This window comes from Adiantum capillus-veneris, chromosome 10 (genome assembly GCF_014529385.1).
Source record: "Adiantum capillus-veneris isolate H3 chromosome 10, ASM1452938v2, whole genome shotgun sequence".
Taxonomy (NCBI): Eukaryota; Viridiplantae; Streptophyta; class Polypodiopsida; order Polypodiales; family Pteridaceae; genus Adiantum; species Adiantum capillus-veneris.
This window is the reverse complement of record NC_140940.1, coordinates 161791848-161813924: the sequence shown is the minus strand read 5'-3', so window position 1 is coordinate 161813924 and position 22077 is coordinate 161791848. Positions and strand designations below refer to the sequence as shown.

The window sequence follows — 22077 nt, the reverse complement described above, 5'->3', positions numbered from 1 at the left end:
CCATTGTGCACTGATGAAGGCGTTGTTGATAGCTCCATGTTGAAATCATCGAAAGCATTATTTTGCTTGTTCATTCTCTTATTTAGATGTTTGCAATCAAGGGAGAGATGAATTGTTCATTAGAGGTAAAAGGGACCTGGAGAGTAATGGATTCCTAGAAATTTTTGAATGGTAAAAGAAAGCTCCCCAAGAAACTTGTAATTTGAATTGCTCACTTGGAAACCACACTCCTCCAATACCGCTGATCTGTGAGAACACTTCAATGATATAGTCACCCTATGTAAAATTTTAACTCACCCATGCTTTCTCTACCTTTATAAGCTTGGTGGCAGATGTTAGAGATAATCCCAAAACTGATGAGCAATAGTAGAGAAGGAGAGAACCCGAGAGGAAACAGATGGAGACACACCGTGAACAAAATCCCCCATTGGTAACTCATTTTTGAGTGGTCAATGCATTTTAAGTGTCACATGTTGTTTAAAAGGTTTAGAGGAAGAATTTGGTAGTAGAGGAAAACATCACCAAGTTCAGGGCAAAGGAAATATAAAGGGAGAGAAAATCAGGTGTAGGGAGAGCAAATTAGCATTCCCTTGACATGCTATAGAAAAATCCAGAGAGAATGTCAACCCATGACATAGAAAGGTTTTGGCCTTGACCAGAGTTTGGCATGGACCCCTATCCCTAGAATAACCATAACTATGATTTTATATATGTATTGCTTGATATTCATTCAGTAAAGAAAATCATGGGGTGTATGGTAAAATGCGAGAATGAAAATGGGTTATTGAAAGCATGAGAGCAATTACTGATAGCGATGTTGTACAGGATATCAAATGCCCTTTCACAAGAAGATTTAGAAATTTTCTCATGTAGGAAAACGAAGTCTTTTTCATACAATGAATAACATCATGAGCATCTGCTCAAGAGGCACCGCATATCTAGCTGGGTACGATTGGGGGCAGGGGACCACCGGCTGCCCCACCGGGCCAGCGGTCCGCTCCCCCCAATCGTACCTAGCTAGGTGTGCAATGGCTCCCTCATGGAAGCTCATGATGTTGAGGTAAGTCACAACGTGGGATTTATTGTGAGAATTTGTCCAAAACTTCTTGTGTAATTTGCGCAAGCCATTCCAGTTTCTTTAGGTAATATCAGGCAGAGAGCTATGATTGCTCATGCTGTGTGAGCGCGCGGGCGGGCGCTGAGAGTTTAAGATAAAAGTTTATAACACTTCTGCCAATATACGAGAAATACGGTATAGAAATGTGGAAAAATAGATCACATCTCTGCAATGTCCTCTCTGAGTCGGAGAGAGATGGCACAAATTACAAGCACAGAAAGTTAAAGAGCGGACTCACAGAAGATCACAATTTCTCTTCCTCTCTCTCTCTCTACCATCTATCTTCCTTGCCAAATGTGTACAGCCTCGGATCATTCCTGACATACATTGGAAGGAGGAGGAGAGGGAGGGAGACTGGAGACTCAAGACAAAGCGGCAAATACCGTTGTGTAAAAAACTTTCTTTTGCAAGGCAAATGAGAAAGTACTTGGACTTGACACAAAATACAGGGGCAGCTTTCTGAGCTCAGTCCTTTATTAGTAGCTCTCTACTGTTGCATTGGTATAAAAAAAGAGGGACAAAAAAAGAGATACATAGAGCAAGATGAAATATTTGAGCAAAATATAGAAACAAAAAGTACAATGTCAACTTGTTGATGAGGTTGTTATAGCCAAGCTTGAATGAAGCTCAATATAATGTCCGCCTTTGAGCTGTTAGAAGTAGGTACATGCAGAGAAATGAAGAATCAACCTAGCATGCCTCCTTAGACTCAATACTTTCTACAAATTCGTCCCTTTCTACAGAAAGAATGAACAGCATCACTTAGTAGAGCTCGAATGCTTTCACATCCGATCGATACCCTCTATCTTGTCTTCAACTTCGGCATACAACTGCCTCAGCTTGTCAAGATTCTCCTCAGAAGTTTCCCAGTACCCTCTGCCACTCGCCTCGAGGAATGTCTGCACAAGCTTTCTGAATGAATTGGGATTAGTGTCGAGCAGCCGCTTCTGCATCACCTCATCAGCAATGAAAGTAGAGTTGGCCTCTTCATATACCCAATTATCAACCTGACCAGAAGTGGCACTCCATCCCATGGTGTTGGTTAGCCTCTTCTCTATCTCTCTCACACCCTCATAGCCACTCTTCAGCATGCCCTCATACCACTTGGGATTAAGCATCTTTGTTCTAGCATCCAGCCTCACTGTCTCAGAAAGACTCCTCACTTGGGCATTTGCTGTTGTAGTGTCTGCTATGTATGAACTAACTTTCTTCTTATCCTTCCTTAGTCCCTGAACAAGCTTGGTGGGATCCGAATCGAAATAATGACTTACATCAGTCAATGAGATCTCTGACGAATCTAGATTCTGGAATGTTGCATCGGCCGTAGCCAGTGCTAACTCAAACACCTCTCTCTTCTCTTTCATACCAGTTCCAGGCGCATCAGAGTCAAAGGCAAACGACTTGCGCTTCAGGTACATCTCCTGCAACTGTTGTTCACTCTCCCATGAAGAGTTCTCAACTGCCAAACTTATGTTGGCAGAGTAGGAGCCGGATGCATTGGAGAAAATTCTGGTGGCGGCATCTCGGACAGCAATTCCTAGCTTCTCTGATTGCTCAAGAGCATGCTTTCTGACAAAGTTCATCTCCACTGGTTCATCCAGTTCGGCTACCATTTTCACAGCCCTGTCCAACAAATTCATCTGCAAGCCCAACACAACCATAAGAAAAAGGAGCAACTATCTGTCACCGCGTTTTGAGTAGGTAGTGATGTTCGATTGATCAAAATATGCTTGGTTCAGACCCATGGGAAAAGAAAAAAGGCACAAGTACTATGTTTGCTGTGAAGACACACTGCATACCTGGTTAATGAAGAGGTCTCTGAATACTCCAGAGCAGTTGACAACAACATCCACCCGAGGCCTGCCAAGTTGCTCCAAAGAAACAGGCTCAACCTTGTTGACACGGCCAAGGGCATCCGGCCTAGGCTCGACTCCTAAAAGCCAAAGGACCTGGGCAAGTGATTCTCCATAGGTCTTAATATTGTCTGTACCCCACAGAACAAGAGCTATCGTCTCTGGATAGGCACCTCCATTCTCAGCCCTCTGCCTCTCCAACAGCCTGTCCACAACCGTCTTTGCACACAGCATCGCAGCAACAGTTGGAATCGATTGTGGGTCAAGGGCATGGATGTTCTTTCCTGTAGGTAAGACCTTCGGGTTCCTGATTGGGTCACCTCCTGGGCCTGGCTCAACATATTTGCCTTCTAGGGCATCCTTCAAGCTGCCCACTTCATTGTTGGCAACGACTTGCTTCAAACAGTCCCCAAGGAACTCAAAGAGAATCCGCATCTTCTCCCGGCTCGCATTGCTAAACTTGGTTCTTTGAACCACTGCAACCCAGGGTGCTTTCTTAGGCACTGCAAAAAGAGAACCCAAGTTCTCAAACACATTGACAACCTGCCCCTTCTTGTTGGTTGTCTCCTCCACAAATGCTGTAATAGCAGCCCGGCAGACATCAGTGATCTCCCGAGAAAGTTCAACATCCTCTAACAACCCCTTGTTGTTATTCCTGTAGATTTCCTCAATATCCCTGCCAACAGATTCGGCTAATACAGTTGGCAAACTGTATATGCCATCATCTGGCCTGTCTAAAGCAGCTATATTAACCAGCGTAGCTACTGCCTCCATGGCAGTGGGGGGCTCACCAATTATGTGGAGACCACAGGGTAAAAGCCTAGACTCTATCTCCATAATCTTACTGTATACTTTACCAACGATGCCATCTCTCTCATCTGCACTGAGTTCGACACCTTCCTCAGGCAAGTCCACATCCCTGTCCAGATTGCACTGCTTTGCTGTGCTAACTATACTGCTCACAATCTGCTCACCCCTGCCAGAGTCTTTCAGAGACTGATAAGAGGCAATCAGCTCACTCAATTGCTTCAAACCCTTGTAAAGGCCCGCATTTTCAGCAGGGGGGGTCAAGTAACTGATGGTATTCGCATAGCTCCGCCTCTTGGCTATGGTGGCCTCAGAGGGATTGTTGGCTGCATAATAGTAGATGTTGGGAATGTTTCCAATCAAGCTGTCAGGGTAGCAGACATCACTCAAGCCCACTTGCTTGCCAGGCATGAACTCCAGCGAACCATGGGTTCCGAAGTGGAGCAGAGCGTCAGCACCAAAGATCTTGTCTAGGAAAGTGTAATAAGCAGCAAAACCATGGTGAGGGCTCGCTGACTTGGCAAAGAGCAGTCTCATTGGATCACCCTCATAGCCAAAAGTGGGTTGGACACCAATAAAGACATTTCCATACTGCTTTCCGTAAATGAGGAGGTTCTGGCCATCAGAGTTCAGATTTCCTGGAGCCTTGCCCCAGTTCTCTTCGAGAGCTTTGGCATAGGGAGTGAGCCTTTCATACTCACGTACTGGCATTCTGTACGCAATGTTCAGATCAGGACTATTGAACTTGGCCTCTTTGTCATGTATGATATCTTCAATTAAGCCTTCTGCTGTGTCCGGAAGGCCTTCCACATTGTAGCCATCATTCTTCAGCTCTCGAAGCACGCTGAAAATAGAAGCAAACACATCCAGATAGGCAGCTGTGCCTACATTGCCCTTATCAGGAGGGAAACTGAAGACTGTGATGGCAAACTTCTTCTCAGTCTGCATAAAGTACTGCCAATAAGAATACATGAATTGCTCATGTAGAGATTGCAATATGAGATTCTACTAATTAGGTTACCTTAGTTTTCCTTTTGAGCTCGGCCCACTTGATGGCCCTCGTACAAAGCTGCTCAACTCTCCTGTGCAAAGCATGGGACTTTCCTGCACTTGAAAACACCACAGTGAGGAGGAACTCTTTTGTAGCACTTATAAGCTAGCCTAGGCCGCGAAGAACATGTTTATGCAACTTCGAGCACAACTGAAATTGACAATATTCTACAGAAAGACTACAAACCTGTTCTGCTATCTCGGCCTGAGAATATGATAGGCTCCAGACCGCCGTCAAGCTCAGGGAGAGCGACTTGGAGAGCAACCTGGATGGGATGCAAACCCAAGGTGCTTTCCAGCCAATCATCTGTTGACTGGAACACAAGAGGCAAGGCAACAAGGTAAGGCACTCCAAGATTACGCAATGCCTCAATAGCGCGAGGATGATCTTGGCTGGCAGGGCCACCAACCAAGGCAAAACCAGTTAGTGACACCACAGACTGCACTAGTGGCTTCTTGGTTCCAGGATCACAGAAAAATCTTTGCACAGGGGATGAGTAATCTAAACCACCTGAGAAGATAGGGACAACTTTGGCCCCCCTTGCCTCCATCTCCATGACCACGGCAACGTAATGGCTATCATCACCTGTCACGATGTGACTCCTTTGACAAATTAGCCCAATGACAGGCGCATCAGGACTTTTAAGACATGCATTTGCATCTTTCCTTGTTCCATACCAGTTCATGTAGTCCCCGACATCATCAAACATGCGAGGGGCCATTGGATGCCATATTCCCACATCCAAAAAGTTTACAGGGTCATCAAATACAATATTAGCCTTCTGAAGCGCAGGCACGTAGGCCCCTGCAATCATTTTCAAAAAATTCTCCAGATTACTGGAGGAGCCTCCCAGCCAGAATTGGAGACTCATAACATACCTCCTTGCATCTTGGGCTCTGTCAAGAGGCAGAAGCTTCAAGAGCTTGGGAAGTGTACGTACAACCTTCAACATGTTCTCTTCAAAGTTAGGACCCTTCTTCTTCAAAACCTTGAAGATAGAACTCTTCTTAGATTGTCCCAGCTGCGACATGTCGAAGGTGCCAAGCTTATTCAGCCTCATAACCTCTGGCATAGAGGGGAACACGAGAATAGCATCTAGCCTGTCCTTCTCAACCTCCACAACTGCCTTCACCTTCTGAGCCAATTCTTCTACAAATATGAGAGAACCAATGAAGATGTTGGCATCTGCCATGTCAGCTTTGAACATCTCATAGTTGGAGTTATCTCTTAACTCTTCTAGAAGATAGCCAACAAGCTCAAAATTGACAAGCCTGTTTGAACGGTTGATGTTCTTGACTGCAGCAGAGAGGGATGACTGATATTGGGCTTCAAGCACAACATAAACCACTTTGACCACAGTGACCCCTGCACTCTTGCCACCTGGCATCACCCTACGAATGTCAGGGTTAGTTTGAGTAAACAAACCATTGCCCATGATAGCTGAGGTGACCTGGAAATTCAGTTAAAAAGAATTATAGGAAGCACTTGCATTAAGCTGTTACAGTGCGGCCACAGTAGCAAACCTGTCGCTTGCCTCGACCTGCCTGGCTAAGCAGACAGCAGGCTGCTTTCAACACATGGTTCTCCACCTGGCTCTGCAGCCACAAATTCAGGTTAACAGAGAAGCCGATGCATAATCACCAGGTAACAATGCTCAATTCGATACTTACCAGACTGCTCATACTATCAACTGGATTCACTTGACGCAAACCCTCATGCACCCTAGCCACTCCTGTGTCATGGCCATTCAACTTGTTAGAGAAACAGTAGTCAGCTATTCATGAGCTGATTTCTCCCAAGCACGCAGTACATGCATCATGCAGGGTGAAGGAAACGTATGAACACAAGTCATCCGTGTGCACTCTCCCACAGAGAAAAGGACTCATGCGTGCGTGTGATATTTGAGGGAAGTGCCATGGCAGTCAACATTGCAACCGCACTTTCCTTTATGCATTCTCCACTAAAATTCAGAAGAGTCAATCAACCAGCTCACGTATACAACGTGAGTGGCCTGGACAAAATGCATGCGCAAGCAGGCGTTGATGACAGCGTACTGCTCCTCACAAATACTATACATACCTGCCGACGAAGAAGGCCCCCCATTGCTGCTACTGCTACTGCAAGCAGAGTTGGATATGCGAAACTTGTGCTGGGAGACTGAGTAGCAGAGGGAGGACGAAGAGGCGACAACGGCTTGGAGGGAGGCCATGTGGGGCCGCAAGCTGGAGAGGAGGCAACGAGGTAGGCGAGATGGGTTCGCGAAAGCAAGAGGTGGGTTTAGCTTTCCTGGAGCACTGGCTCTTGTGCGAGCCTTCCACACGCGCCTTGCAGAAAAATCACTGAGTGGTGAAGAGCTCCACTAAGCAACTAAGAGAGGGAGAAGACGACAGGACCATCCCCCAACTCCACAGGCCCGTCCCGTGTCTGCGCTTTCTCCACGCGGACGCCCTTCATTGGCTGGCCCCTGTACCATAGCATCCGTTTTGGATGGCCAGGCCCCATCTCCACAATATCGCTTTGCATTTTCTGCAATTTTATTCTCTCTCAAACTCATGGCTTGCAATAGACCCGCATTGTGTCTGGACCACACAAGGGCCCAGATCATAGATGGTAAACTTGAACCACCAGTTCCTTTCGGGTACAAGCCTAAGAAGTAGAAATATCTCCCCCCTTTAGCATCAATCTTTTCTAAACTTGAGTTTTTTTACTTACAAAACACCCATAGGCTAAGGTTTGGTTCACTCTCCTCATGTTGAGCTTCTGTGGACCAACCAAGTGAGGGATTGCCATTCACACTACACAAGGAGAATGTTGTGCCATGTTGACTCAGGGCCAAGGAGGGAGGTTCTTGTTTCGATGTCCTTGAGCTACCCATGGTGTGCATAATCGCTCAGCAACCAATCAGTTGTCCGATACAGCCTCAAATCAAAAGCGCTTTTTGCAGCATGTGTGAACGTCAGGAGAGCCGAGTGAAGCAAGGTGGAAACCCTCAAGTGGAAAAACGCCATACAGAGCGTGTGTAGTTTGAATGAGCCCTAAATTTGGTAATTTGCAAAATTTGCATTCCCAAGTCATACCAAAAAAATGTTTTCACGTGATTAGTATCTCTTAATTCTATCAAACACCTTCTCTCTCTCTCTCTCTCTCTCTCTCTCTCTCTATATATATATATATATATATATATATATATATATATATAGATAGATAAACATTGCTATAGGCATAGTTTGCCAATAACATTACACATTGAGCAACATTAGGAGACACATCATTCGACTAATTGGATGCATCTTTGAGGTCTAATTAGATTGTCTCTATAACATTATTGGGATTGTCCCCACGACATTAGATCGCTCCTCTCATGGGAGTTCGTGTGTGTGTGTGTGTGTGTGTGTGTGTGAGAGAGAGAGAGAGAGGAAAACAAAAAGAAACTAGAAAACTTTTTATCACCCTAAGCATGGTAGAATGGCTATCCCAGTTCCGTCTTGAACAACAAGTTTGGAGTTCAAGACTCGTTACATAGATCCTTTGAGGTCTTTTGGATTGCTCCCATGACCATAAAACTACTCTTAAGGGATGTGTGAAGGGGGGCAGTGGACGAGAGAGAAGGGGGGGGGTGGGGGGGGTCGGGGGGAGAGAGAGAGAGAGAGAGAGAGAGATGAAATGTTATATTAACTTCTTCAAAAGGTCAAAATGACCTATGAGACCAAAAAATTACAACGCGATGAATCTGATACAATGTCTGAGTACCAAAAAGTACCAAAAATAAATCCTAAATTGCTAGATGCAAGCTAAGAAGCTAGATGGAATTGTGTAGGATATGAAGGGGGGGGGGGGGGGGGGGGGGCTACTAGCGGATCTCACCAATCCCCTCCATGGTCAGTAGTCTGACCGGGCGTCGTGCATGTCGAGCCAAAGTGATCCAAACCCTCTGATGCAGCCTCCGTCGATGTTGTGTAGTCCTTCGCAGTCATGGGCGTCTGGATCTCCCTAGCTCGGTTGCTCGATCAATCAATGTGCCTCTAGGGTGAGGAGAATGTGAGCTTTGTTGTGGTAGGTGCTCCTCCGACTGCCCAGTATCTGCTCTAAAGAAGTTTGTGATCTGTCTCTGAGACTGGCTAGCCTCTCCCCTCATTAGGCTCTCCTCTATGCCTGCGCAACTCGAGCAAAAACAGTCCAAGACATCTTTGGTCCTCATACCTCATGCCTCTAGAGAGTGGTCCAAAACCCTCTCGGAAGAGGTAGTCAATGCGGCCTCGTATCTCATAGTAAACTTGGTAGTGGCATGTGTAGTACAACTTTGTCTTGGGCTCTATGTGATATAGGGGACATGTCCTAGCCTCTGCTGGTACTCCATTGTATCTACCAGTCTCGACCTAAAGCTGGTGTGAAGATGTGTGTATCTAGCCAATAGCACAGCGTATCCCACGAGATAGGTGGGTGTCCATGTATCTGGGTCTCATCACAAAACCGTATGAGAGAGAGAGAGAGAGTGTGTGTGTGTGTGTGTGTGTGCACGCGCACACACACACACACACACTCTCTCTCTCTCTCATATGGGAGAGAGAGAGTGTGTGTGTGTGTGTGTGTGTACGTGTGTGCACACGCACATGCACACACGTACCCACGTGCACATGCACGTACGAAGAGAAAACTGGGATAATCCTTCTAGTGTGGTAGATTAGTTATCCTAGTTCCCTCTTGAATAATAAGTGTTAGAGATTAAGTGGATAGATCTTTGGGGTCTCTTTGGATTGTTCCTTATTGCCATATTATGGTAGTGATGGGTGTGACCATTCTTAGAATTGTTGGGCACTTTTTTCACTTGCTAGAGGGATTCTTTCCCTGAGTTTGTATATACGCCTATCACTCTAGGGAAAGCCTTCTCTTTGTATTACCACACTTAGCAATATTACTTCTTGTTTTGTGTTCTCTTGAGATTCACCTTCATCTTCTCCATCTTCGTGACCATTTTTGTAGCTATATTTCCAGCAATTGGTATCATAGCAAGTTTCGACATTTCAAGCAGCATTGTGAGAACCCTCCTAGCTCACTTTCTCTGATTGAGGTGATTTTTGGTGAGTGTTTACATTGTGTTGTCAGAATCTTGACTCAATCTCATTTCGGCCTCCATTACCATTATTGTGTAGGCAATTTCGTCCTTTTTATAGGTTTTTCCGCAGTGTAGATTTCTACAAAACAGGTACTTCTAGTCTACACGTGCAGTCACCACTCATGCCTGACAAGAATGATGTTTTTCGCATGTTGTCACCTAAGGAAAAATTCAAGAACAGCATCATGTGTGGTCATGATACAAGACTAGGTTATGTGGATACAAGTTCTATGGATGATGGTGCAAAATCTAATATTTCTAATATTAAAGTTGTTTTGCCGATTGCTAACAAGATAGATTGGGATACTAAGGATATGTAGGCTCATGCATTGATTGCACATTCTAGTAAGCATTCCATTGTTGCAACCATTTGCTCAGCACAAACAACAAAGAAGGTATGATACAGATGTATACAAGTTCTAAGTTGGCAAACGTTGCTTACTTGCATAGGGAGCTAGACTCCAAGGTTATGCACTAAGTGGATAATATGGATGTATTTCTTGCATATATTACATGTTAGGTTTATGGGGTTTATTAAATGTGTGTAAAACACCTCTTGTCTAATGGATGCCTAGGTGGCATGTAATTATGTGGTAAATACGCTTAAAGTGCGTAGGTACCCATGAGGGGCATTTCTAGAGGATGTGGATCACCTTAAATTAGATAAAGGGCCCTAAAGTGGCCCAAAAGAGCACCCATTATTACACAAGTGGATTTGGGCCGATTTGAAGCGTCCAATGATGTCAGATGTGATGCCTACACTACCTCTATTTTATGAGCCGCTTTGTACTCACTTTGATTCAATTTAGTTATTAAGTTTGTGTCTACACTCTACTCCAATATCTAGTGTGCAATTAAGTGTTGATTATTGTGTTAAAGCCATGAATGGTTCTCTATCTTATCCTTCGAATCTTAAATTAGATAAAGGACCCTAAAGTGGCCCAAAAGAGCACCCATTAATACACAAGTGGATTTGGGCCGATTTGAAGCGTCCAATGATGTCAAATGTAAAGCCTAGACTAGCTCTATTTTATGAGCTGCTTTGTACTCACGTTGATTCAATTTAGGTATTAAGTTTGTGTCTACACTCTACTCCAATATCTAGTGTGCAATTAAGTGTTGATTATTGTGCTAAAGCCATGAATGGTTCTCTATCTTATCCTTCGAATCTCTACAAATGGTATTAAAGCCTCTACTAGTGATTAGCACCATTAAGGATGAGTAGAATCTTCTAATCATCATCAAAATCCATTAGTGTCTCTCCTAGTTGCATCTTTCGATAATCAAGTTTTAATCTAGCTATGTGTGGACATGTCCTTAGTAGACTCAAGAGACCACTACCTTCCATGGTTAGGAAGAGCTTTATGTCTTCATTTTGCATTAGTGATTATGCTAGATAGTTGGGAAATCTCTCTCTTTCTCGCAACTAATCGATTCATAATTCACCTCATTATAGGCTGCATTGATTGGTAAAGCCATGGTTGGGAATCCATTGGTTGGGAATTTTCAAGTTGTAAAGAATAGGTTAGTTAGTATGCCTAGGTTGCAGATACAACAATTTGCGGAGCTCTAAAGGCCTTGGGTGTTCGGACAACGCACATTTTTAACCCTAGGTATATAAGGTAGTGTGTAAATGGAATTGGGGTTCTCATACTCATTTGAGACCAATTCTAGTGAGAGCTCATGAGGTGTGCAACTATGGACCTTGAGCTTCTCCTTGCTCACGTGACTTGATTAACACTAATCAGTGCTTAATTTTCTTTCACTATGCCTCTTTCACTCTCTTATGATTGTATATGATGCTTTGATTAGCTAGATCTTTGTGTGTGCATGTAGGGTTGATTGGAGTGTGGATGCTCGATAGATCTATGTGTATGCACTTGTGATTAGTGTGATGCAGTGTGCACCAATGCAATTGTTAGTGTGTGTGATTGGGTTGATTAGAGGTGAAGAGAATTGTATATGGAGATTGCCAATCATTGTGGCTTAGCTCCTCCATAAGCCGAGAAGCTCACCTCGTAGAGTCACCATTCATGTTGCCATGCTTCGCTTAGCAATCATGTGAGTGTTTTCATACCCTAGCCAAGTAGTTCATCACTCCAGATTGACATTTATGTATTGGTCATTTGAGCTATGCTACGATGGTACCCCCAACATTTGGCATCGTTATCGAGGATTGATAGCCTATGCTAGTGTAATTATGGCATAATTGAATAGGTTACCTCACTAATTTCTTCACTCATTTCTTTTGTGTGTTTGTTGTTTTGTGGATTTTGGATGTGTTGTGTATGTGTGACGCCCTCGTTCAGGACGTCGCGGAAAAGGGGCCGCGCCGGCTCACCTGCGATGCAAACGGGACCTGCAGGCAAGCAAACGCATACACAAGAACGCAACTTGAAAACTGAACGCAAGAGGGACACGAGAGTGAGGGACGCGAACGAATGATCAATATCATAAGAAAGTGCCGAATACAAGGGACGCAAGTAATCACATGAAAACGGGGCGGGCAAGTTGGGGGAAGTGGCACATACTTCCCTTATATACACCCCCGGTTTGAGAGAGCTTGACGCCCACGTCAAGCCGGGGTTTTGAGAGGTGCCGATACAAAAGTTGATGCCGAGGTTTTGGGGGCGGATATGTACAAGGGGGGGAGTGAAGTGTTGCCCAAAAAATGTCTATCTACTTAGGGTTATGCTAGTTACAAGTGGGATGGAGGACTACTCTATATGGTTTTCATTTAGTGGGTTGTCCTCCTCTTCAGTGGGCATGTTGTAGAAGCGCAGCACAAGGGGTCTTCCGAGTCGAAGCATGATTTCTTCAGGTACCCAAGTGCATTCCGTCATGGGGCGATTTCGCCATTTGACATAGAAGAGTTGTCCCCGGCGCCCAAAGCGCGACTTTAGGATGGCCTCCGGCTCATGTGGCAGGCCATCCTTTACATATTCGGGGAGGCTTCTACCATAGGTGTTATCCGGCACAAACCTTTTGAGTAGACTTACATGGAAGGCGTTGTGGATGTTGATGTGTGATGGGAGATCGAGCTTGTAGGTGATGTCGTTGTAGGACTTGAGCACTTTGTAGGGCCCATAGTAGCGGTGGTTGAACTTCGGGGAGAGGCCTTGAGGGAGGGTGATATTCTGGGAGCTGAGGAGGACTAAGTCACCTTCTTGGAAGAGTTCGGCAGGCCTTCGCTTTTGGTTGGCGTATTTGGCGATGCGTACCTTGCTTTGCTCGAGACTCTTCTTTGCCCTTTGCATGCGGGTTTGCCATTGTTGAAGAAACTCTTCACATTCCAGATCCTGGGCATGCACATCGCCGGTTGCCAGTGCAAGGGGTGTGATGACTTCTTTACCTGTGGAGAGCTCGAAGGGGGTGTAGCCAGTGCTGCTATGGATGGAGTTGTTGTAGTGGAATTCCAGGACGTCCATGTATTCGGACCAGTCCTTCTGATCTGCCTTGACGTAGCTGCGGATGTAGTCTTCAATGCCTTGGTTGACTCTTTCAGTTTGACCATCGGTTTTTGGGTGGTAGGCGGAGGAGAAGCGGAGCTGGGTGCCTAGCAGCTTGAAGAGCTCGTGCCAGAGGTCGCTGAGGAAGCGGGTGTTGCGATCAGAAACTATGGCTAGGGGAAGGCCGTGGTATTTGAAGACTTTGGCGAAGAAGTGTTTGGCGACTTGGTAGGCGGTGACGGGAGGCTTTGCAGGTATGAAGTGAGCTTGCTTGGTGAAGTAGTCGACGACCACCATGATGGTAGTGTGGCCGTGGGAGGGGGGGAGGTCGACGATGAAGTCCATACTTACCATGTCCCAAGGCCGGGAGGGTGTTGGCATGGGGTGGAGGAGGCCAGCAGGCTTGACTCTTTGAGCTTTGACCAGTTGACAGGTTGGGCAGGTGCTCACGTAGTCGATTACGTCGTCCTTCATTTTTGGCCACATGTAGTGTTGATGGAGTTTGTCATAAGATCTCTTCTGGCCACCATGTCCAGCTAGCTTGCAGTCATGAGCCTCCCACATGAGGTCTTTCTTTAGCTCTGGATCATTGGGGATGTAGATTTTTCCATGCGCGTAGAAGAGGTTATCTTTGACTTCAAAGAGACCCACTGCAGCTTTCCCAGAGATGTGGTCGTTGAGCATGCGGAGGACAGCAGGATCAGCTTTTTGAGCGTCGAGGATGCGTTGGCGTAGAGTGCTGGTTGCGGTGGAGATAGGAGTGAGGGTGGGCATTCGACTGAGGGCGTCGGGCATGACATTGGTGGTACCCGGTTTGTGGATGATGTCGATGTCGTATTCTGCCAGTGTGTCTTGCCACCTAGCTTGTTTGGGGGTGATTTTGGGTTGTGTCTGGAAGTACTTGAGGGAGATGTTGTCTGTATAGACCTTTGTGTGTTTGTCTTGGACATAGTGTCGCCACTTTCGGAGGCAGTGGACGACAGCGAGCATTTCCTTCTCATGTGTAGTCCATCTTGTTTCTACATCTGTGAACTTGTGAGATTCGTAGGCGATGGACTGATGCTCTTGCATGAGGACTCCACCAATGGCACCATCGGAGGCATCTGTATGCACTTCAAATGGTTTGGTAAAGTCGGGTAGTCAGAGCACGGGGGTACTACACATTGCGATCTTCAGGTTCTCAAAGGCCTCTTCTTCTTTAGGGGTCCACTGAAAGGGTTTGTGGCCTTTGGTTATCTCTGTAAGTGGCGCAGAAATCTTGCTGAAGTCGTGGATGAAGCGGCGTGTGTACTGATAGAAGCCCACAAACTCTCGAACTTCTTTGATGGATGTCGGGGGGGCCCACTTGATGACGGCGTCGACTTTCTTGGGGTCCACCATAATACCTTTTGACGTGACGATGAAGCCCAGGAACTCGATTTTCTGGACCGCAAACTCACACTTCTCCAGCTTGGCATACAGCTGGTGTTCTCGGAGGCGTTGTAGTACTGCGGCGACATGCTTCTGGTGCTCTTCTAAAGTCTTGCTGTAGATGAGTAGATCGTCAATGTAAGTAATGAGGAAATCATCTATCATGTCACAGAAACTGTCATGGATTATTCTGCAGAAAGTGCCAGGACCGCCGGTGAGACCGAACCCCAGGACCATCCATTCCTAGGAGCCGTAGCGTGTGCGGAAGGCGGTCTTCGGGATGTCTTTAGAAGCGATGCGGACTTGGTGGTAGCCTGAGCGGAGGTCGATGCGAGTGAAGTATTGGGCACCCTGTAGTCTGTCCAAAAGATCCTCCATGAGGGGGACTGGGTACCTGTTCTTGATAGTTATCTTGTTGAGGGCCCGATAATCCACGCATAGTCGCATCGAGCCGTCTTTCTTCTTGACAAACAGGATTGGGGCCCCAAAAGGAGAGCTGCTGGGCCTGATGAAACCTTGATCCTCCAATTCCTGGAGTTGCTTCTTGAGCTCTTTTAGCTCTGTGTCATTCATGCGGTAGGGTGCCTTGGCCGGGGGTGTAGTCCCTGGGATGAGATCAATTTCGTGTTGAATTTGACGGGGAGGGGGTAGGCCGGGGGGGAGTTCTGGGGGCATGACATCCTTGTACTTCTGGAGGATGGGGGTAAGTGAGGGGTCACCCACTTTGGCCTGCTCGATGGTGATAGAGTTGAGCCTTGCTGTGGGCTGCTCCTTTGCTTGCATGATGCAAAGGTGAACCTGAGCTCCTTTCTTGAGAGCCCGCTCTGCTTGCTTTGCACTCATGAGGTTGAGTTTGGGGGATGAGTGTTCTGGGATTTTTTGTTTGCCTTTCATCGCTGCTAACTGTGCAGGGTCTTGGCGGTTGATGGGGGGGGGTTTTGGTTTGCAGATGCGCCTGACGGGTGAATGCCTGCTGCATTGTGAGTCTGGCGCCTTGTACTGTCACTGGTTTGCCTTGATTATTCAGCAATAATTGATCCACCTTCATGCCTAGGAGTGCAATGAGGTACTTGTCGTTGAAGGACAGACCAATGATTGCCTCAAAGTCGTCCATTGGGACCACTATGAAGTCAAGGCGACATGTGAATTCACCCATCTCGATTCTGACTTGACGGGCTGCCTTTACATTGTTATCTTTTCCTTGGGCAAACTTGATTGTAGTTTCATTGACGGTGGTGAGGCGTAGGCCCAGGCGAGCGGCGCACTACGGGGATAGAAAGTTGTGTGTAGCGCCTGAGTCTACCATGATCCATTGTTGCTGGGTCCCAATTGTTGCCTGGACATATAAGTTATGAATGTCCGTGATAGCTGCTGCCATGCATTGAGGGTGGAGGGATATTGCTCCAATCCGAAGTTGTTGGTCAGCAATAGGGTCATCCATTTCTTCGATTCTTCTTTGGGGGGGGGGGGGAGGGTGGTTCTTCGATTTGGATGGTGTTGGCTCTGCTAGATGATGATGAGGCATGATTGCGCTTGCGCACACAAGCGTAGTTGGGGCCGTGAGCAATTCGGCAGTCACTGCACCAGATGCGATCGTGGTGCGGATTGTTATTATTGCCGTGGTAAGTGTGGGGGGCAAAACTGGTGGACATGGTGATGTAAGAGTTGCTCGCCAAAGAGCTGCGTGGGATTAAGGCGCCATTTCCGCGGCCTAATCCAGGGTTGGCATTGGGTGGTGTTGGGCGGGGAACATTGCTTCTGTTATTGTGTACAAATCCGCGGCCTTGCCCGGCGGGTGGGTTAGGCCGGTAGTTGGGGGCAAAATTGTTGGGGCGAGGGTTATTTGGAGACAAACCTGGTGTGGGGTTTGTGTCGCGTATCTTTTCTGCCATATTGGTGGCCACTTCTCAGGTGTTGGGATTCTGCTTTTTGACCTCTCGACGGGCCCAGGGCTTAAGGCCGTACAGGAACCCATGTAGCCTGTCTACTGTGTGTATCAATGGGAGTTGGAGCACAAGTCGACGGTATTTGACAATGTATTTTGATATGTGGCCGTCCTGGCGTAGATCGCGCCACGAATCTCTGATTTTGTTGCCCTCATTCTCTGGGACAAAGTAGCTGAGCATGTCTCTTTGTAGGTCCTCCCAGTCCTCCCAGCGCTTTGATTGCTGTTCAGAGAGGAACCATACATAGGCGTCGTCGGCCAGAAAGGTTTTGGCCACTTGCACCCATCTGCGTCTACCTATGTGGTTCCACTGCATGTAGTCTTCTACCTCACTGAACCACTTGTTGAGTTCCAGTGAGGTGTGGTGGCCTTTGTATTTCTCTGGGGGACTGGGTTTGAATTTTCCCAGTCTGTTTTCATCTTCTAGATGTCTGTCAGGGCTGTAGTAACGTCTTTCACTTCGATCATCCTGATAGTCTTCGTCTTTGGGTCGCGGTCGTCTTTGTGTGTTACGCCGCATGTTGACATTACTGGTGCCTGGGCGGTCTTCATATCGCTGGCCTAGCTGTGTTTGAATCAGGTCACCCAGGTTAGCCGACATCAAGTTGATCTGTTGTTCCACGGAGGCCATGATGCGTGCCTCCAGTCTCCTTTCTATTGTGTCTTGGGCATCTTGTCGTGTCTTCGTTTCCTTCTTCTTCTTCTCCTTCTTATTCAGATCAGGCTCGGTTCTGTATCCGTCATCATATTCTTGATCTTCAGCCATTTCTGTACTTTTGTGGCCGAAGCCGAGAAGAAAAACTCAAAAATGTCGAAAACTGAAAAATTGCGAGAAACGGCTTGAAAACGTTGAAAAACTATGAAACAACACAAAACTGGGTCCAAAACGACGAAAACCGTGAAAAACGGCTCAAAAACGATGAAAACCGGTCCCAAACGGTGTAAAACAGGGCAAAACGAGGTAAAACGTTGAAAAACGATGGGGAACGTGGAGAAACGCGTCAAAACGGGCCAAGAATGCGGAGAACGCGGTGAAAACGGGGCGGAACGCGGTCAAACGAGGCAAAACGGTGAAAAATTGTGGGGAACGTGGAGAAAACGCAAGGAACGAGGCAAAACGGGGCAATCACTCAAGGGACGTGGTGAAACGGGGCAAAACGGGGCAACACGGGCCGAGAACGCGGAGAAAACGTGGAAAAACGAGGCAGACGGGCCGAAAACGTGGTGACAACCACGGGCCAAGGGCCGACATCGGGTCGGCAGGGACTCGAGCCAAAGCTCTGATACCAAGTGTGACGCCCTCGTTCGGGGCGTCGCGGAAAAGGGGCCGCGCCGGCTCACCTGCGATGCAAACGGGACCTGCAGACAAGCAAACGCATACACAAGAACGCAACTTGAAAACTGAACGCAAGAGGGACACGAGAGTGAGGGACGCGAACGAATGATCAATATCATAAGAAAGTGCCGAATACAAGGGACGCAAGTAATCACATGAAAACGGGGCTGGCAAGTTGGGGGAAGTGGCACATACTTCCCTTATAGTATGGCAATGTGTTCAATTTCCCCTAACTGAAAACCAAATCTTGCTAGTTGTGTGTCTACACACATTAATTTCTCACTAATCCCTCGTTAGCTTCACTTTTTTGCTAACTTACACGCTATTTTTTTGCTAATTGGACTAATATTTTGTGCTTATGCTTTTATATTTGTCTAATTAGAGGCTTGGATTGAATTCTAACAATGACAATTTTCGCTAATCACTTAACCATTTGATTGATTTTGGAATGCAAGATTAGGACTTTGGAGCTCCGATAAATTGGCCTACACGTCGAGTAATCAACAATTAGATGGTGCCATTGGATTCAAGACATATGGGATATGCAAGATTGTCAACAAGTTTGTGATTTTTGAGCTTTTGATTTATGTCCTTGCATGCCGTCGTAATGGCAGATTTTTCCTAGAATTGAATGTGCATAAGTTAATGGTTTCACATGGCAATTTGCATTGTTGACTTTATAATTGCATGCTTGGATGAGTCAATTGTGATTGTGTGCACTAAGATTAAGTGTCTGTGCACTCTCCTTGAGTGTGTGTACGCTTAATTTTAGGTAGTGTGCTTAGTGATTTGACAAATGTGATGATCGATTTGTGACATGTTCATTGCCAATCAGACATTTGTGTGCTTAATTTGCAATTTTGACAAGATCAAAGCTCGTGTATGTGCACTTAGAAATTGGTAAAAACCAGCCACTAGGGGCGCTTTTGTACCCTCAGTTTCACGTTTTGTGCGTTTTACTATTTTCGAGGATCAGTTTGGCGATTTTATCGGAATAAGCGTATTTGATAAAAATTGATGTTTTTTGCTTATTTGTATGTGTCAAAATTGTTCAAATGCATGTCAATGATTTTGTAAGGATTATGGAATTTTTTATTTAAAAAAAAGGATTTTTTGGTAATTTCGATCGATTTTTGGCTAATTTTTGGACTAATTTTGGCATTTTTTATAACTTTATAAAAATGAAACTTGAAAATTTAACCCCGACATGAGTTGGCAATTGTTCACGAGCTTTGATTGCGATCCGACAAAATTGCGAAAATCTCTCATGAATTTGGTGTAAGTTTTTGAGTTGTGGCAAAAAACCGGACTCAACAGTTTTTGTTGGTGAGAATCTTCTCTGGGAAGCGTGTTTATTATCCCCTCACTCTACTCCCACTCTCTATCCTCCCTTGAAAAAAGTTCACTCTCTCTCTCTCTCTCTCTTTCTCTGCTCTTTTGAACACTTAGTATCTAGGGTCCACCACACACACACACACACACACTATTTCTAGCTCTCACCTTTGCTTGATGTCAACGGCCAAGGCCAAGGCTCACCCTCAAGCACCCTCTCCGACTGGTTTTCTCTCTCACCACCAGGGCCTACCTCACCTTTGCTTGTTGTCAATGGCCAAGGCTCACCCTCAAGCACCCTCTCCAACTAGTTTTCTCTCTCACCACCAGGGCCTGCCTCTGCCGCGGAGTCAGTACACACACACACGCACACCATCCTATTCCAGACCCACGAGCCATACACACCTACCTACATTGCCTTTTTTTTCATCTCTACCCGTGTTCAAACTTGCACTTGTGCGCTACACATAGCCCCACCTCGCCCATTTGCTAAACCTCAAGCCGCACGTTGCCCCACCAGTTGAATATGGCACCATACTCACCACACACACCCCATTACTCTTCCACACTCCCTTACAGCACATATGACCCCGCTAGGCCCGCTACCTGCCAATTGTTGACACACATGCACGCTCAGCAATGAGTCTCTCTCTCTTTCTCACTCTCTCTCTCTCTCTCTCTCTTAGACGTTCAGCACGCTCTGAATGCTCGCCTCATGCGTCGACGGGCCCAGGATAGGTGATTCTCACTCTCTTTAGTCTCTCTCTCTCTCTCTCTCTCTCTCTCTCTCTCTCTCTCTCTCTCTCTCTTTGTTTTCAGCACACACTCCTATTCTCTCTGTATCTCTATCTCTCTCATATCCTCCCGCTCTCTGTTTCAAAGCTCCCATCTCCTCTGCAAATTGCCATCGTCGCCATCGTGTAGGGTAGGTAAGGGTATTTACCGTTAGCATATAGGAATATTCAAAAATCTCATAGGACGTTCATCCATGTGGCCAAGATTTTGTAATGGTTGCATAATTATTTTTAGCAGCTTGCACTTTTTTTATCATAGGAAGATCGCGGGTAGCGCTAATCACAGGTAGATCGTAGGCAACACTATAATATTGTTAGTCAGAGACTGTTGATGAAATAGATGTTGTGCTTAGCATTTCCTTGGTCGATATGTATGCCAAAGGTGGAGCGCTTGAGAAGGCACATGAAGTTCTTGAGGAGATTCTTGTCCGAAATGTCACCTCTTAATATGCACTGATTGCAAGATGTGCGCAACAAGAGCAACACCAGAAAGCTCTATGTTGTTTCCAGCGGATGCAAAAGCAAGAGGATCCCTTAAAATTCAATCACCCTCTCCAACTTTTAATCACCCATACTTTCGTCCTAAAGGCTATGCTTACATCTTGAAGGCATGTGGCTTTATGCCAGTGCTCGAGGAGCTTCTTGTCAGGAGTGTGGACTCTTGGAATGCACTGATTGCAAGATTTTTCCCTCCTAGGGGCAATGCCAAAAAGTTATAGTCTACTTTTAGAAAATGGGAAGTGAAGGCCTCTCTCCAGGGGCAATCACCTATGCATGCATCTTGAAGGCATGTGGCTATAAGCAATTGCGGTGCTTTTATCTATATGTGTGCCAAATGTGGTGCCGCCACGATAGCACGATAAGTTATTAATGGGGATCCTCTCTAAACTGTTATCTCTTGCAGTGAGTGGATTGCAGGATATGGTCAACTTGGTCATGGCAAGGAACTATGGGCTATTTTTACCAGATGCGACAGGAAGGCCTATCTCTAATTGCACTCACCTATGCTTCCACCTTGAAGGCTTGTGGCCTTATATGAGATCTTCAAACACAATTTATCTTCCAAAATCCAAGGACCAAGCAATATTCAGAACACAAGGCAAGCATAGACAAGCAGAGTATGACGAGGAGTTAAAAGGAACATGTTTTACTTTTTTGATCGGATTGATTGTAGCATATACCCAACTTGGCTATGGCAAGAAATACCTGGGCTATTTTTATCAAATGCGAAGGGAAGGCCTCTCTCTAGTTACTTGGCATGGGCCAAAATAATGGCACCCACTAGCATGTCTCACGACGGTCTAAACTTAGCTCACGTTCCCTATTGGTGGGTGAACAATCCAACACTTGGGTAGAAGCAACAAGTTTTTTAAAATTTTTGAAAAATTGATTAGCTCGGGTAAGATTCTCAAAGGACGCATGCATGCGAATCAAGGAATTTTCCAATGTAATATTTGTTGCCAGATCATTTTTTAATATGAACTTTTGAAGTGCTTCTCTAGCTGAGTGGTTACATTCATCAATACATCTTTGAAGCTGACTTTGAAGCTCGTTAAGGAACATTGGGTGATCCAAGCTATTATCAGGGTCAAGAAGGAGTGGAAACGACCCTCCACCACTTTCATTGGCTGTTGAGGAACTGTAAGGGAAGAATGCATCATTTCAGTCGCTACACAAGATGTAGATATGGGCACAAAAATTCAGCCTGATAATGTTAGTTAGGGGCTATTGATGAAAAAGATGTTGTGTTTGGAAATGCTTTGGTCAATATTGATGAAAAAAGATGTTGTGTTTGGAAATGCCTTGGTCAATATTGTTAGCAGATGTACCCAACAGGCACCTTCCTAGTTGGCAAAACCATCATAGGCCA

The 22077-nt window shown here is 45.9% G+C and overlaps 1 protein-coding gene across 2 annotated transcripts; it reads right to left on the bottom strand.

The window, feature by feature from the left end:
• Positions 1-1651: 1651 nt before the first annotated feature.
• On the bottom strand, positions 1652-7366 carry GUN5 (magnesium-chelatase subunit chlH, chloroplast, putative / Mg-protoporphyrin IX chelatase, putative (CHLH)). Of its 2 annotated transcripts, XM_086522332.1 has the most exons (8): positions 7217-7366; positions 6908-7139; positions 6499-6560; positions 6352-6423; positions 5015-6278; positions 4799-4881; positions 2917-4719; positions 1652-2757 (listed from the first exon to the last, which is right to left on the bottom strand). In XM_086522332.1, exons 1-8 carry the CDS (start codon positions 7349-7351, stop codon positions 1900-1902), a joined length of 4509 nt encoding a protein of 1502 aa, XP_086378458.1. In that variant the 5' UTR covers positions 7352-7366; the 3' UTR covers positions 1652-1899. The 2 variants fall into 2 exon arrangements, with proteins under 2 accessions (XP_086378458.1, XP_086378456.1); XM_086522330.1 differs by lacking the exon at positions 7217-7366 and having other exon boundaries at positions 6908-7181.
• Between the last annotated feature and the right edge of the window lie 14711 nt (positions 7367-22077).